At 39.8% G+C, this 18,106-nt stretch overlaps 1 protein-coding gene across 5 annotated transcripts in view; it reads right to left on the reverse strand.

Annotated features, from left to right (window-relative positions):
- Window positions 1-16,994, reverse strand: part of cuedc1b (CUE domain containing 1b) — a 29,522-nt gene extending 12,528 nt beyond the window's left edge. The window contains exons 1-8 of one of the 5 annotated variants that reach the window (XM_085379776.1): window positions 16,976-16,994; window positions 14,463-14,563; window positions 12,696-13,340; window positions 11,662-11,789; window positions 9,073-9,199; window positions 3,962-4,217; window positions 695-760; window positions 405-482 (exon numbers count right to left, since the gene is read on the reverse strand). In XM_085379776.1, coding sequence (XP_085235902.1) covers window positions 405-482; window positions 695-760; window positions 3,962-4,217; window positions 9,073-9,199; window positions 11,662-11,789; window positions 12,696-13,007 — 967 coding nt within the window. In that variant the 5' untranslated portion in view covers window positions 13,008-13,340; window positions 14,463-14,563; window positions 16,976-16,994. Of the gene's footprint in view, window positions 1-404; window positions 504-694; window positions 761-3,961; window positions 4,221-9,072; window positions 9,200-11,661; window positions 11,790-12,695; window positions 13,341-14,462; window positions 14,564-16,975 lie in introns of all 5 variants that reach the window. The other 4 variants (XM_085379774.1, XM_085379777.1, XM_085379775.1 and 1 more) reach the window with 4 other exon arrangements.
- Between the last annotated feature and the right edge of the window lie 1,112 nt (window positions 16,995-18,106).

The following is an 18,106-nucleotide window of genomic DNA, read 5'->3' on the forward strand; positions in this document are numbered from 1 at the left end:
ATTTGTAAAATATGTGTACACACACACACACACATGTAGAAAAATATTTAGTATACACATCCAGAAATGCATATACTATTATATATTGTACATATATTTATTAGTTTCAGATGTAGCCATTCTTGTATTTTGCTTGTTTACATTATTGTATTTTGCACAACTCTGTTGCTTGTGAAGCTCGCACACAAGAATTTCACTCACATGTGCTGTACCAATGTACCTGCACATGTGATGTGACAATAAAAGTGATTTGATTTGATTTGATTTGAAGTACATAAATGTCCACAGCACAACAAGCCACGGGGTCGGGTGGGGGGTGAGGAGTAATCCAAAGCAAACACAGCAGCCATCCTGCTAGGTAGGTATTGTGAAACAATAATACTACTGTAAATCAGCAGACTTACATTTGCCCATGTGTTTGAGTTTGTCTCTGAACGCATCATCTGAGATGGCCTCCATGGAAGCTCCAGAGTACTGGTCTCCTGCACACATACACAGAAGCACTACCACACAGTACACTTATGCATCTGAAGATCAAATATATCAAACGTAAAAATGCACAGTGTGATATATTGAGTGCAAATTTTTGATGCAGCTAACACAGTGAATGCACAAACACATAAACCAGTACTCTGTACGATTTAGACAGAGCTCAAAGTAGCTTAGCAGACAAATCTTGATGAGTGATATCTACCTGTGGAATTCTCCAAGCTAGTTGAATGATTGGACTTTGATTTCTTTGACTCATACTTCAAGCGATCTAAAAAGAGAGCAGATGTTATGACCACTAATGTGTGTTGCCCAGATGTGACGAGCTCTAGCATAAAAGTAATATGACCCAAATTTAAATTCTTAATCTCAGTTTCTGCTGGGAAAGGCAAACTGTTAGAGCTCTGGCACATTGTAGAGTAAATGCAGCAACTTCTTGTGCAAATCTTTCACAATAAACGTACAGAGATATATCCCACTACTTATAGTGAACTATCACTAAGAAGTTGACTTTTCATGAATACTAGCCACCCCAAAATAGGTTTTGTTTAATGAACACAGATTTCTTGTTTTGGGGTGACTGCCAAGCATATGCAGATGTGTTTGAGAGTTCTCCTTTTTCAGATTTTGGTTCCAGCATTCTCTAGACTTAGCAAGCTTTAGCTTTTTTGTTAATACTGTGTTGTATGAGAGCAAACCTTTAAATTTTATTACTTTAACCAAAGTAATAAAAACAAACCAAGCATAATACTTAAGCATAAAAGCAGACCTTGGCAATAACAAAGCAAAATAAAACAAGAAAAAAAAACAGTTTTCTGCACTGTGCAGTTTTCTTTAAACAATTATGTTTACATTCAGTGGTCCTCAGCAAAACACAATGTGGAAAAGGAAAAAAAAAGAAAAGAAATAAAGAACATGTTAACTTAAAAAAATAAAAATAAAATAAAAATAAAAAAATAAAACACAATGTGTGCTTTCGCAGTCAGTAATTTTCTAATGTTATATAATAGAAAAAGAATGGTAATATACGAATAAATATACATAGATTAGTTTGCACGCCAGCCAATACATGTAATCTTCCTAGTGTGTTGCGGGTCTACACCGGGGTCTCCTCCTGGTAGGACATTCACAGTCGGGACACCTTATCCAGGAGTCTACAGCAATCTCCTTCCAATGTGGAGGAGTAGCTGCTCTACTCTGAGCTCCCTACTCTGTTGCTAAGGGATAAGCCATCCACCTTTCAGAGAAAGCTAATTTCCTCCATGCTCTAATACAAAAAGATAAGGCCTAGATTCATAGATTTATTACATTTCTCAAAAACAATGTGCTATCTGGTGGCAGATGGTTGCATAACATTTATGACAATAATTTACAGGCATTGGGCATCAATTAAAATTTTAACAATTAGATTAGACAACTAGTCTGGTACCGACTAGCCATGATTAGTCAGCAAGTCAACTACTCGCCCACGTCACTATTTAGTATTAGACAAAGGTAACTGGATTGAATACAAAATGTGAACTTAAATTATGTTTTTATTCATTAAGGGAAAAAGAACTACCTTGCCCTATGTGAAAAAGTAATTTAAATGATAAATTAACTGTCATTAACCACCTTTTTGGAAAGTTGAGTTCAATTTCGCTAGGCCTAACTTACCAAGAACCTGTCTGGCAAAGTGAAATAGGCTATGCAGGAAACACAACACATAATATAATCTAAAGAAACTTAAGAATAGATGAGAAAAAAACACAAGTGATATCTACTAGTCTGGAAAGGGTTGCAAATCTTTACCAAGCATTGGCACTCCAGCAAAACGCAGTGAGAGCCATTACCCACAAATGGATATAACCTGGAACAGTGGTGAACCTTCCTAGTAGTGGAAGGTCTACCAATGCTATTCCAAAAGAGCATCAACGGTTCATCCAGGAGGTCACAAAAAAAAGAAAAGAAAATACACTAAAGGAATTCCATCCTTACTTTCACTGAACTTAACTAAGTTGACTGCTCATAATTCAGCACTAAGAAAGAGACCAGGTAAAAACTCTGTCCATGTAAGAATTCCAAGGCAAAATCCACTGCTGACCAAAAAGAATGCAAAAGCCTCTATTCCACCATCACCTACTTAGCTGGACTTGACTTTCTGTTCTTAGGGTTTTCCATTACGTAGGTAGTATCTAGCTTCCAGTCGAGCAAGACATTGCTAGCTCTTGCCGCTGAGTTGTTTTTATCTTCTATTTTAGGCATATTTGTGTTTTGTCAGCCTCCTGTGATTCCTTCCCCACTCAATCGTGGGTTTAACTCTAGAAAAATCGTCAATGATTACGTTTTTAGTGGATTAAGTCCATCAATAAGCAGTTACTTCACACGTCTGTCTCGTTAAACCATTAAACTGGAAGTCCAGTGAAGAGGTGCAAACGTTTACCATCAGTTTAGCAGCAGCTATGCCATCACCTCAATGTCTTGTTGTGTTGTTTGTGTCACATACAACAAAGAACTTTCATTCAGCCTTGGTCCAACAAACCCATCTACATTCAGGTGGATCATCCAAAACCAAGTAGAGCAGAGTACAGTCAAGTCAAGCCGAGTAGGTGCTAGTGCAAAAGAGGCAAAAGGCTGATCTCAGAATTGGCAAAAAATTTCCGTAAGGATTTTGGGAAAAAATTCTGTGGCTAACAAGACAAACATTGAACTTTATGGAAGATTACATCCGATTACATCTGGCGTAAAACTAACACTGCACTTCATGAAATAAACAAACAAGTCATATTAGCATGGTTGTGGTAGTGTGATGGGCTAGGTGCACAACACTGTAAAAGGAGTTGACAGCTCTTCAGTATTAACAGTATCTTATTAAGTATTTTTTAAATTCCAATACATCAGGTAAGTACAATAAGATATAAGACGAGGCAGTGCAACAGTACTGACCCACACATATGGTTCTTACACACACACTGGACTTTCTGGACTTTGTTTTTGCACAACACTGGTCACTATATTCTTCATTTCCAGTTAATACTTGTACAGCTGCTGTTATTGTGTATATATTTATTTAGATTTAGATTTCTTCATACATTCTTATATAGTTCTATATTGTGTATTTTGTTGTACAGTTATTTTATTTTCAACTTTAATTTATATATTTTATCTTATTCTTCCCAGTTAAATTTACCCTTCATTCTAATTTGTGTTGTACAGTTATTTCATTTTTAACCTTAATTTATATTTTATTCCTTCCTAGTTAAATTTACCCTTTTTAATTTTTCATATTTATTTCCTATCTTATTCATAGCCTTTTCCTTTTTTGTTTTTCTTTAGGTCACGAGCAGTTGTCCAAGCATTTCACTACATATCGTACTGTGTATGACTGTGTACGTGACAAATAAAATTTGAATTTGAATTTGAATTTTGAACTTACAGGCTCATGTTGACATTAATGGCAGAATTTTTCTGTGTATACTGTGAACAGGAATACCTTTCTCTAAGGCAATGAGAAACTCGTGGTTGCGTTGTAGCTCTCTCATAAACTCCTCGTTCTGCAGGAACAGTGCGATACGCTCATCTTCCAGATACTGTTTCAGTTTCTTGTCTTGCTCTGTAGCTGCTGTTGTTAAACCAGGACCCCCAGTGGTTCCGGCAGCAGACCCAGAACCAGACTGCACTGTCCACTGACTTAATGAAGAAACTGACGAGGAGGACGGTGACAGCTGAGACAGACTGTTCTGAGAGCTCTGCTGAGAAAAAAAAAAGGATTAATGTATGTATCAATCTGTACTCAGGATTACTATTATTTTGTCTAAACCAGTGGCACCAATGCCAAAAATGCAAAAAAAAGACCAAAACAAAACAAAAAAAACCCTTTATGAGATCCCTGTGACTGTTCGTCATTGCATCATAGAACCATGTAAAAAAGTAATCAAAATAATAACTGAAACAGAAAAGTGCATGAAAAACAAATTTTGTACCAGCACTGGCCACAAATGTCCATCCATCCATTCATTCGCTTCCGCTTCTCCTTTTCAGGGTCGCGGGGGGCGCTGGAGCCTATCCCAGCTGTCATAGGGCGAGAGGCGGGGTACACCCTGGACAGGTCGCCAGTCTGTCGCAGGGCCAACACACAGGGACAGACAACCATTCGCACTCACATTCACTCCCGCATTCACACCTATGGACAATTTAGATTTCTCAATTAACCTATCCCCACAAACTGCATGTCTTTGGACGGTGGGAGGAAGCCGGAGTACCCGGAGGGAACCCACGCAAACACGGGGAGAACATGCAAACTCCACACAGAAAGACCCTGTCACAAATGTATTGTAGAATAAACTAAGAGGTAGATGTGAAGAAAAATTGATGGAAAAACTGCTGTGCCTGTGTGTTAAATGCAGGTCAATAAATCAAATGAGGATGAGGCGGTAAAAGACAATGGTGAGGATAAATACTAAATAAACAACACACGAATTCATGTAAAAAACAGAGCAGCTGTTTGGAGGGGGTCTAATTTTTGATCAGGGTACACAGATGTGAACAAAACTGTTGATCATTTTCCACTAAAGAAAAAAAAAGTTCAGTGGTGACAGAAAAAAATGAAATAAAATTATAATTTTATTATTATTATTTTAAATTCTAAAAGTGTGAATTTGAGTGTGAACGCTTGTCTGTCTCTCCGTGTTAGCTGTGCGATAGCCTGGGACAAGCTTCATATTCACAAGAATTTCAGAAAGTTTACTCTGACTTTGAGACCAAGGTCACTGAGATTCAAACTTGTTCAATACTTTTAGTAGATGCACCTGTGGGATCAATTTGAAAATTCTCGTCACACACTTGACACACCAATTGTGTCAATTTGAAGCTCTTACATCACTTTGTTCTCAAGTTATTGCATTTACAAACTTGAGTGTCCACACTGCCCAGTGGGGTGACGATAATACCCCAGCAGCCTTTAACAGTCGAGGGGTAGAAATGAAGCAAAGAAAAAAAAAACATTGAACCTACAGTGAAAAACAGAGGAGGCATGGACATGTTCTGGGGATGCTTTGCTGCATGTGACACAGGGTGTCTTGAATCTATGCAGTGTACAATTAAATCTCCAGACTATCAAGCCATTCTGGAATGAAATGTCACGCCCAGTGTCAGCAAGCTTTATCTCGCAGGTCATAGTCCCTCCTGCACTTTCCTGCTCGGTCAGATTTTAGTTACTCCTCAGCCTCCTTGAGTAATAACGATACTTGTAATAAACATAGCCCATTTACAACTTCAGAGGCCATCCATCCATCCATCCATCCATCTTCATCCGCTTTATCCGAGGCCGGGTCGCGGGGGCAGCAGCCTAAGCAAAGAGGCCCAGACCTCCCTCTCCCCAGCCACCTCCTCCAGCTTATCCGGGGGAATACCAAGGCGTTCCCAGGCCAGCCGAGAGATATAATCTCTCCAGCATGTCCTGGGTCTGCCCCGGGGCCTCCTCCCGGTGGGACATGCCTGGAACACCTCACCCAGGAGGCGCCCAGGCACCACCTCAGCTGGCTCCTTTCGACGTGGAGCAGCAGCTGCTCTACTCTGAGCCCCTCCCGGATGGCCAAACTTCTCACCCTATCTCTAAGGGAGAGGCCAGCCACCCTTCGGAGGAAGCTCATTTCTGCCGCTTGTATCCGCGATCTCGTTCTTTCGGTCACTACCCACAGCTCGTGGCCATAGGTGAGGGTAGGGACGTAGATCGACCGGTAAATTGAGAGCTTCGCTTTTACACTCAGCTCCCTCTTCACCACGACGGACCGGTGCAGCGTCCGCATCACTGCAGCTGCAGCCCCAATCCGTCTGTCAATCTCCGGCTCCCTTCTCCCATCACTCGCGAACAAGATCAGAGGCTAGGATTACTAAACTGGAGATCCAGCTCTGCACTCTTGAAAAATTTGTAGCTAGTTTGGTGCTGCTCTATAAAAAGGCTTCCATAAAGCTAGAACATCCCGCTATTCAGCACTGATTGAAGAAAATAAGAACAACCCCAGGTTTCTCTTCAGCACTGTAGCCAGGCTGACAAAAAGTCAGAGCACTGTTGAGGCAACCATTTGTTTAATGTTGCCTAGTAATGACTTCATGAACTTCTTCACAAAATAAATTTTAACCATTAAGAGAAAAGATTACTCATAATCTCACAGACTTAACATTGTGTACCACAAATATTTATTTAGACTGTTTTTCTCCAATTTATCTCTCTGAGTTAACTTCAGTAATTACTTCCTCCAAACCATCAAATTAATTACTTCCTCAAAAGCCATCACTTAACCTAGCTGCCTTTCCTTTTATCTGAACATTTTTTTGAAAGACTTATTGTAAACTGATCATCTGCAGAGAAATCGTTTATTTGAAGAGTTTCAGTCAGGTTTCAGAGCTCATCAAAGTACAGAGTACAGCTTTAGTGAAGGTTACAAGTGATGCTCTTATGGCCTCTGACAGTGGACTCATCTCTGTGCTTGTCGTGCTAGACCTCAGTGTAGCCAGAAGCATTTGATACCGTTGACCATGATATTTTATAACAGCGATTAGAACATGCTGTAGGTATTACAGGTACTGCGCTGCAATGGTTTGAATCATTTCGACCTAACAGACTACAATTTGTTCATTTAAATGGAGAGTCCTCTTCACACACAGGGTTCAGTGCTAGGACCAATTCTGTTTACATTATACATGCTTCCCTTAGGTATAGCAATGTATGCATACATTCTCACTGCTATTCAGATAACACCCAACTCTCTCAAACACACGGATAGAACCCAGCTTCTATCCGTGAAGCCAGATAGTTAAACTGTAGGAATGTCATACAGATGTAAAGACATCTCTTCCGCTTATCCTTTTCAGGGTCGCTGGAAAAGCTGCACCTGTACCCTATCCCAGATGTCTTAGGGTGAGAGGCAAAGTATACCATGGACAGGTTGCCAGTCTGTTGCAGGGCTAACACATACAACCATTCACACTTACACCTGCATTCACATCTCTGGGCAATTTAGAGTTTCCAATTAACGCATTAGCGGGAGTGGCCTCCGGATTACCTGGAGAGAACCCACACAAACACATGCAAAATTCACACAAAAAGACCACAGCCTGATTGTGGAATTCAACTCAGGACCTTCTTGCTATGAGGCAACAGTGCTAACCACTGTGCCACTTCTAATTGGCACGGTGGTCCTGCTTCTAAATTTAGATAAAGCTAAAGTTATTGTACTTTGGCCCTAAAAATCTTAGAAATTTGGCATCTAGCTAGAAGCTTACTCTGGATAGCATTACCTTGGCCTCCAGTAACACTGTGAAGAATTGCGGAGGATATATTGTTCAATGCACACATTAAACAAATATGTAAGACTGCTTTCTTCTATTTGCACAATGTCTCAAAAATGAGACATATCCTGTCTGAGAGTAACAAAGAAAAACTAGTTCATGCATTTATTACCTCTAGGATGGACTACTGTAACTCGTTATTACTGTGAAAGGTGTTCCCTGTTATGGCCCTCTTAGCTGACAGTAAAATTTCAGGATGAGTTGACGGTTTCAGAAAACTCCCTATCAGGACTGCCAGTTTTCACTGTTTCCGTTTGGCTTGGATTTTTTTTTTTTTTTTAATGTTTGTGATGCTTTTAAAGTTGTCTTTGCATCAACAAAAGAAATAAAAAGAATATCACAAAAAAGAAAGTGAAAAACAAACTTTTCTGTGATGAAAATGTGACAACGAAACCTGCAGTTTCAGAATCTGTGAGAGGTTGGATTTCAGTACCCGACAGCATGTCGGGTGAACGATCAGCGATTTGTGTTTACATCGTTTTGTGGATTTACCTGCTCTTTAATTGTTTGCTGTTTGGTGGTTGTTTAAATGGTATTGTACGCTTTTAGCTGAGATTCTGACATTCCTGTGGATACCAAACGTCTATATTTAAATAACATATCTGGCGATACATCCGTTGCCGGAAATTTCTTCCTGTTAAAATTGAGTTTTTCCTTCCCACTGTCGCCAAAGTGCTTGCTCACAGGGGGTCATATGATTCTTTGGTTTTTCTCTGTATGTAGGGTCTACTTTACAATCTAAAGTGCATTGAGAGAACTGTTGTTGTGATTTGGCGCTGTATAAATAAAATTGAATTGCATTGAATTACACCAGATGTTCTCCTTCTTGCCCCCAGTAATATAATTAACATAATTAACTTAGCCACATCAGAAATGTTTGGCTGTCAGAACACAATCTTCTGTCAGTGAAGGCTGACACACTACCTCCTTGACAACGTTCTTGACTTGGATACGTTATGAAGGTGTTTTCTTAACCAACAAATGCAATTCTTCTTTTTAAGCATGTCCCAGATTGTTAATTCAGCCACTCCGTAAGGCTTTTCTCTGTCTCTGACAGGTTTATTTTGTTTTTGTTCGTTTAACTACATACATATTACAGTATCACAAAGCAAGCAAACAAAAAAAACAAAAACAAAAAACAAACAAGGCCAACATAAGAAAAAGACATTAATGGTATTAACAGTATTTAACAGTAAGGAGAGAAAAAAAGGAGCCATCTCGTGAACGCTTGGGAAAAAACAATCCCATTTTTACCTTAATGTTGTCTAACTGCTGTGGAAGAATCCGTAGAAAATCATCAGGGAGATTTCCAAGTAATGGAGGGTTCCAGTTACGGTAGCTTCTAACCTGCTGGTGAGCTGAAGGAGGCTGGGCTTTAGATCTAGGAGAGTCCATGGAGTAACAGGACAGATTAGTAAATCTACCAGTTGCATTTTCAAGTTGTCTCTATCTGAAACTATTATTAATTATTTAAATCCTTTATATGGTGCTCTCACAATAATAACTAGGGAGTGCTAGAGACAAGAAACATCTATTTTTCCCCATATATCTCAACAGGAAAATGATGTTATGAATGAGAAAATGCCTGGTGAGTGTTTGCAAATGTGGCCTAGACACAATCTATAATACTGTCAAACAATTAAAACAGGCTAATTCGATTTTAAGACGTGCCAACTCTTTGCTTGGTTTAGGTCTTTAAAGCATTGTCAGTGTTTGCATATAACATACAATCTTATGCTGCCTTTTGTTCAAGTCACAAAAGGAGCTGGGCTGTTTGGTATTGTCTGTTTTCACCCCATAACTATTTACATATCTCTGCATTATTGTACTGCAGTAAATAATCTTTGGATGAATTATCATAGCTGCTGATACAGATGTTAAAGGAGCAGCACAGGATCGGACCCACACTGGCATTTGCATGGTGCTTTTACAGTTTTACTATTGAACTACTTGTCTAATCGACAATTAGCCTAACATGTGTCTGTTTGGACTGTGAGAGGAAGTCAGAAAAACCAGACCAAACTCCACACAGAAAGGCCCCAGCCAAGCAGGACATTCACCTCACAACAAAAAGGTTCTACGAATTCCCTGTGACACTGTCCTTCACATATAGTGGTAACTGGGGAAACACCTATGCTCATTTTCCTTTTTTAAAAATGGCCACTTAAAGCAATGCATGAAGTCAATAATAGTTACAAAGTTTCACATTGCAGTAACTTTTCTCGGCGGCACAAAGCGTCAGAGAAAATTTCTTCATCAATTGCATGGACCAGGGTCTACATGAAAAGGAAGATACTTTTACCCCAGAAAAGACCCTCCTCAGGGGATACACTGTCTGAAAGGAAAGGACTCTTATGGGGGATGGCACTGCTTTTGTGTCAGTTTGCGTAGTTATTCTGCTACACAGATTGAAGGACTAAGGGTATTCAACGTACATAGACATGTGCAATCCTCCAAAAAATAAATACATAAAAAAAAATTTAAAAATTAAAAGAATGCATCTCCTTGTGTGGACTGTATGTGTTGGTCAACTGCTGGTTGTCTGAAATGTAGGCCTGGAAGAAAAAAATAAGGTATCAAAAGGAAACAACAATAAGGGGAAAAACAAAAGATCAAAAACACAAAAGGAAAACCACACAACAGCCGTTTGTGTTTAAACACTGCAAATTCAGGGGTTGGTTCCTTCAAAGGACTCAGCCTACGTAGACCATGTCCTTTGTCCTTGAACAAAGCCTTTGTACTTTACAACTCTCCACAGTTTGCTGAAGGATAAAAGCACAACTAAGGTCACCAGTATAATCTCTGGTTATACATTGGTTGCTTCACTCGCCACCACATGATCATTACACAGTCACTCCGGTATGCCCGCTGTTAAGGCATAGGAAGGGACTGCAGCAGCATTCTCCTGAATGATAGGTGGCGCCACTCAGACAACACTGTGAAATAGTTGCTGAGACAGGAAGGGGAAGTCAAACCTGGAAGACTTTGCCCTCAGGGAAGGACAAAAAAACCCCAAAAAAAAACCCCTACTCGGCCACAGTGCAACACAGCAGTTACAAAAATTGAGAGGTGCTCAACCGAGCGTGCCAAACGTCAAAATCTGTGTATGACAGCCACGACAAGAGGCATGCAGCGAGCATAAAAACACTGTAAAGGCCCCGCTTTGGATGAACACAACTACAACTGTGGCCAAGTTTTGGTAGACGTACAATGTTTATTTGTTTCTTTGCCACTTATTTAGATCATTTTTTACGTTTCTATTATACAGTCAATAAAAATTAGAAGGATTTCATTGGTTTTAAAAAATTTTATTAGCAAATAACATGATCATATATACATATATGGAAGCTGTTTGTTCTTAATCTAAAACACCTCGAATACACAGCACAGAGGCATCGTTTGCTCTAAATATGTGAAATTGTGAAAATAGCAACACTGAAGTGACTGCAACGACTGAAACACCCACCCAGACAATGAATACTGAAGATATTTTGAGATATTTTAGGGACCCATGTCCACTCTGAAAATGTGTCTGCATTGTGATATTACAGTGAAACTGACCATTAACCTGGGAAAATGTTATCACTTCACTTTTTTGTTATAACTAGAATCTGAATTCTTGAAATATGGACTCATGTTGATGAGTCACTGTGACCTTGACTTTTGACCTAGAAAAAAAAGACAATTTATCTTTGAGTCCAAGAGACATTTGAAGAAATGTTCTTGATATATTTTATTTACAAAAGCAATGCCTGAGGCTTCAGCAGGTTACAGAGGTATTTTATTTAAAAAAATCAACAGAACAATTATGTAAAACATAGCACCTAAGTCTTTGTTACTTACCGTGGAGATAGTGTTGGTGGGGCTTCTAGGTATTTCCTATCATAAATGTGCATGTCATATGTTGGTGGAGAGTAAACTGGAGGTGCCTCCTCATCTGAACTGTCAGGCTCCAGAGTTCGCTCCAATATCTAGAAAACAAATTTTGTTTGATTAGGTGCTTTGATTGATTTAAGCTGCCTTCAGCTAGATTTCCATTTTTTCAGCTAAATAAACTTCAAGTTAGTGCAAAATGTCTTGATCTTGAACTGAGTAGCTATGCTCTTTTCAGTAAAAAGACTGACTAGCATCGTGTTATTGTTATACTTGTCATGGTGCCTTCATGCATATGACCACATCCTAGACAAGAACATCTGATTCGATACAACTTGTTTAAAAAAATGGACATTTCTGCAGTTCCAGTCTTTGGCTGTAAACCATTATAGAACAGATTCTCTTAAAAAAAGAAAATGAAAAAAAAAAAAATACAATTTTGTATCAACAGAACTTCTAAAAATCACATGAATACATGTGATTGAGAAATCTCATCACATGTATCCATTCTTTTTTCAGAGCCATCTTGAGATTTTCAGTGACTGCTTTTACATCCTGTTAGATAGCAACCTGGTTTTTAAAACTTCCCATACTTTGATTTTTGTAACCTTTAATCCCTTCACATGGAACTTAAACACTTGAACTTAAAACCTGGTTATTACTGTATTCCTAGATGCATTTTACCATCTGTTGCCTTGCCATTATCATGTGATTTGAGCCACTATGCTCTGTACCATCAAAGAAAGTTCAAACATCATAATATTGTGCTTTTGCATTGTATACATTGGATGCGCATGTTTCTCAAAACGTCACATTTCTTGCTCACGTTTCTGAATGCAAAACATGTGCAAATCCAAACATGAACACTGTAAAAGCCTGGTCATCACCAGAACCCTAATGTGCAATTTAAATGCAGGGGATGCTTTGGTTTACAGTGCCAGCACTGACAGCCAGTCAAGCTCAGCAGGTATTGGTGTTTGTACCCTTGGACCCTTTCCACTGACCTCTGGTGGGATGCTGTCATCCGAGTCTGAGCTGTCATCTGAGCATTGTCCGTCAATGCTCATTTGCAGCAGCTGGTCGATGGTAGCATCCACAGCTCCATTGTTAGATCGCAGCACACACTCTATCACCTCATAGTCCATAGAGGGGAACATGGTCTTGAAGTCCTCCATGGCCTGGTTGAACTCCAGGCGTCTGACCTGTCGGCTTGGCCTGCTATTGTTAAGCTGCCCCTGTCCACTGCCACCCCCACCTCCATTTCCGCTGCTTCTGGAGCCTCCATTGCTGCTACTGCGTTTAAACAAGCTAGTCATCCTCACGCCCTGGCTACCTCAGGCGCTGCCAACCTACTGACAGGGTGGCTCTTCTGTTACCAGCACAAGCACTTTGGCCCCTTTGGTTTTACTTGCTTTTACTACTTTCTCGGTCAGTCTCTCATTCTAACACAAATTGCATTTTGATTGGAGTTTAGAAAAACAAGAATTTTCCCAACCTAGTTCTATTCATTATTGGACTGCATTACACATGATTAAGTGTATAATAGAATGTCTAGGAACTTAGACAAATAGTGACAAAAACTAAATGTTCAAAATCCTCAAGACTCGAAATCCATGAAGTAAAAGGCCTAACTACATGACAGCCGCCACCTGCAGAGAGAGCAGACAGGATCATCTTAGAAAGAGGTGGTAATAAGTATTTGGCCATTTTTAATAAAATTTAAAGTTAGCTCAATCAGTTAGAAGGAAATGAAGCTGTATTGTATTACTAATGTCCATATGCTGCATCTCAGGAAATATCCAGCATCACTGGGGACCCCTCCAGGTTGTAAGGTGATTTTGGCATAAGGGTGTTAACAAAGTTACTACTCCTAGGTTCTCGTACATAATGCATTTTTAAAAAGCAGCTGTGAGACAGTAAATTGCCTATGTAAGAAAATTAAGTATAAAAATGTATTTGCTAACATAATATTAAGACAACATAGACTTGTGTCTCTTGCTCATTATCAGGAATTCTGGAGAGCACGCATACAGAAGCTGCAGTTTCACCAGGGGGAGATTAAATATTTACAGCCAGCAAGTCACTACTGACCAAGGAAGGCGTGAACTACATTTCAGGCTTCTTCTATGTCAGGTAAGATTAAGCTAGGTGGCTGATATTTGTTTACATTTAAATGTATGAGTTTTATCTCTTTAATCATTTGTTTTCACATTGGCTTGAAATAAAATATCACCACGGCTTGTACTGCAGCTTACTGCAACTTCTGTATGTGGGTCCATTTCATGTGACATCCACAAGGTGGACCAGCATGTCTGTTACATGCTTTGAGATGATACTGGGTTGGAAGTTCAGCACCTGGGCACGTGTAGCTGGTGCACAGTTATAGAAATTCTCTGGACAAGTCCGCTTGGTCACAAAGAACAGATGGGAAACTGGTACGAAGCCCCACCTTTACTTTCTTATTATAAAATTTAGGTCACTTAAAACCAGGCAGCAGACTTGTGGACATGGAAAGCATAATCGAGGCTTAAGTTGGATGAAGTAACAAAAAATGTCCCTGGGTAGACGAGTGATGACTGGAGCTTACATCAATGGGCATGTAGATAAAGGGAATAAAGGTGATGAGGTGTTGGCTAGGTATGATGTTAACATGAGGAAGGACATATGGAAGTGCAGGGGAAAAAATGAAATGGCAAAGGTAAACATGTACTTGAAGAACTGGGAGGAACAGACGGTGACTGGTAAGAGTGGAATAACAAAATGGTTCTAACCTTTTCTTGTTTACAGTGGTGATAGTATGATACTCCATGGACTATGATGTTCACAGGTGTCATTGTGATCTGCAGCGAGCAAGGAGCAGCTGCAAGAGAGCCTGGAGAGGTGGAGGTATGAAATGGAGAGAAGAGGAATGAAAGTCAGTAGGAGCAAAACCAAATACATGAGTATAAATAAAGCTGGTTTTATGGTATAGTGGAGTTTACTGGGAAAAGGAGAACTGAGGAGGAAAAAAAGAACTTCAAAGATCAAAAAACAGCTTGAAAAGCACAAATGAGGGCTGCAGTGGACACGTTTCATTATTTCTAACACTCTGTTTCACTTCACTTTTTTTTGGATGTTACATATTTGCTCTTCTCCGAGGCTGCCTGACAGACTAACAACACGAGCAAAAGTGGCCTGCATATCTTCTACACTGCCTCCATCTGACAGCAGAGCTCCCTGCAGGCAGAGGGGCCCGGACTGAAGCTGACAATGAACACACCGCTTCTGCTCGACCATAAAACCAGCTTCAGACGGAGACAGGTGAAAAGGTCAACATCCAAGGAGTAGAGGTAGTGAAGGTAGATACCTGGGATAAACCATGGAAAAAGAACCAGGAGTGCATCAGAAATATAAAAAGAGAGTGCAGGCATCATGGAATGAGTGGAGATGAGTAGTGTCAGGGTGACTTGTGACAGAAGGATGACAGCAGTTCACAAGATAGTAGTGAGACCTGTATATGATTACGGTTCGGAAATGCTGCAATTAGCTGGCAGCAGCCATCCTATTTTAAATTGAAGTGAACAGGGGTGTTTACTACATAATTCCATATCTGTTCATTCATAGTTTTGATGCCTTCAGGAGATGGGGCGAACAATACTAGAGGTCAACTTCAAGCCAACTGCACAAGTCAACATCAAGTGTGGGATCTACCAAGGAGATAACCTGCCCCCACTGCTGTTCTGCATAGGCCTGAATCCCTCAGTGAGATCACTGCAAGACTGGCTACGGATACAGACTACAGAATGGAGCAATCGTCAGCCACCTCCTCTACATATCTGACATCAAGCTGTATGAAAGAAGTGAACGAGAAATCGAACTCTGAGCAGAAGATTGTTAGAGGCTGGGGTCTATCACAGCAGGCAAGATCCCAGGTGCAGGCTGTGTAAAGATGCTCCCGAGACAATCCAGCTCATAACAGCAGGGTGCAAGATGCTAGCAGGCAGAGCAAACGTGGAATGCTGCCAAGCGGCCAGCATAGTGAACAGGAACATCTGTGCAGAGTATAACCTAGAAGTCCTGAGGTCAAAATGGGACACGCCTCCTAGGGTGGTTGAGAATGACGAGCTAAGATCCTGTGGGACTTCAGATACAGACAGACAAACCGATGATGGCTAACCAACCTGCACATAGGAGTGGTAGACAAGTAGAGGAAGATGGCCGTAGTGATTGTTATACTGAGTTACAGCAACATAAGGAAAAAGGAACACGAGAAGCTCAAGAAGTACCAAGGCCTCAGAGAAGAACTGAAGAAGATATGGAGGGTGAAGGCAACAGTGATCCCTGTGGTAATCAGAACACCCGGTGCAGTGACCCCAAGTGATCTTGTGTGGGGGTCCTTATAGAAGGAGTTGGAATTTGGAAGCGTATTTTCACGCTGAAAAGAATGGAGCAATATTTCTAACCTTTAAAAGAAAACCAGCCCATCAGGACAAAACAAACACACAACCTGCACCACAAACACAGAACCTGCACCAAATGAAGGTACGTCTGAAAGAAAAGGAAAGGTTTAAAAGTACAACAGCAAGTGAAAACATGACTTTCCATGGCTGATTTACGATGCTAAGGCACAGCTTTTATTTTGTCACTACTGCTCAGAAGCAGCAAAAAAGGAGAAAATCAAACAATTCTTATGTCATGTCAAACAAGATATTTAAAAGACACAATGTTAAAAAAACACCACATTTCATGCTTGCACTACAACTTTTTGCTCTGTGCTACAAAACTGGCAACCTTGTTACCACCAGTACTATGAGCTAACAATGTTAATCTACAGCCCTGTCCTGTGCAGACAGTTATTTGAACTGTGCAGATATTAGTGTAGCAACCAGTCATCTAGTAATTCAAATAACTGTATTATAAAAAATCCTTGACACAAATGATTTGCTTCGATTGATACATCACTCTGTAACATTTGTGACTAAAAACAGACTTGGAATACAACCATATGTAGGAGTAGCATGTGAATAAAAAGTTTCACAATATTAAGCCCACACAGTTTTTCCAACAGACTGACAGAACAGCAGCAGCGACGATGACTCTAGCATAGTTTAACATGGAGCCAGAGTCTGTTTACACCACGAAGAGCTGAGAGGTGGAACTCTGACGTGAAGAAAAGCAAACTTTGTAGCTGTATACTCCACCATTTGTTTTACACAGCAAAAATGTCAAATAAAGCCACGTAAGTGGGATATCTTTAAAATATGCAGATGGACGGTTAAACCGTGTATCAGACTAAGTTAATTACGCCGCTTGCTGAAGGCTGACGGCAGAAGTCCCACTTTCCATCTCAGTGACCTGCGACACCTGCAATAAACAGGGGCGAGTTTAGAGACCATATTTTGTGAGTTTAGACCATATTTATTTCAAGGCTTTTGTAAATTTATTTTACAGATTTAAAGTGAAATAATATCAAATATTATCTCACAACAGCTTCTTCCCCCAAAAAACTCTGAGCCAGTGACCTGGGGCTGTTAGTTTGGACAGTGAATTATTATTAACATTATTAACATCTACACCATCATAATGTCTGTTCAGCAGCAAAAAAATTATACATCAATGCACAGGGCAAACTTCAGAATGCTGATATGCTTGCTTTTCTTCATTGCAGCCACCACACACACTCTTTTAAGGCTTACAGACACACAAACTCTCATATTCACATACACACTTAAATACGCAGAAACACATGCACAAAACACATACATATGAAAACACACTTAATCTATGTCATCCAGCAGATGCAACACAAAACTATTTTTGCAACATATTAATGTAAGAAAGCCTTCCAAGAAGACATCCATCCACTTTCTTCCGCTTATCCTTGTGGCAGAGGCAGGGTACAGGTCTGGGTGCCCAGTCTAACACATAGTTACTCAGGACCTGGGAGGGCGTTTGCTGTGGCTGCACCCAGACTGTGTAACAGTTTACCTCCTCACGTCAGACTCTCCAAAAGCCTAGAAACTTTTAAAACCGCTCTTAAAACTCACCTCTTTTCATTGGCTTTTAGAAAGGTTTAATTTATTTGTTTTATATATTTTTATTTTATTTTTATCAGCGAGGTGTTATTACGAAATTGTGTTCTATTGTATTTTTATCTGTATTTACTGTACAGCACTTTGGTCAGCCTTGGTTGTTTTTAAATGTGCTCTATAAATAAACTTGACTTGACTTGACTTGACCTTCTTGCTGTGAGGCAAATGTGCTAATCACTGAGCTGTACAGGCAATTTTATTTTATGCCTTAGTTTTCGTTGCATGTATATATTATTTTATTTTATATTACCATACTTGAGATTATTTATTTATTTTTGCATTTACGAAAATGTTTTCTTTAAAAAAAACAAAACAACTATTTTAATACAACAAAATACTATATT

The sequence above is a fragment of the Rhamphochromis longiceps genome, linkage group LG14 (genome assembly GCF_057381845.1).
Source record: "Rhamphochromis longiceps isolate RC_006_pf linkage group LG14, R_longiceps_female_GT1.1, whole genome shotgun sequence".
Classification (NCBI taxonomy): Eukaryota; Metazoa; Chordata; class Actinopteri; order Cichliformes; family Cichlidae; genus Rhamphochromis; species Rhamphochromis longiceps.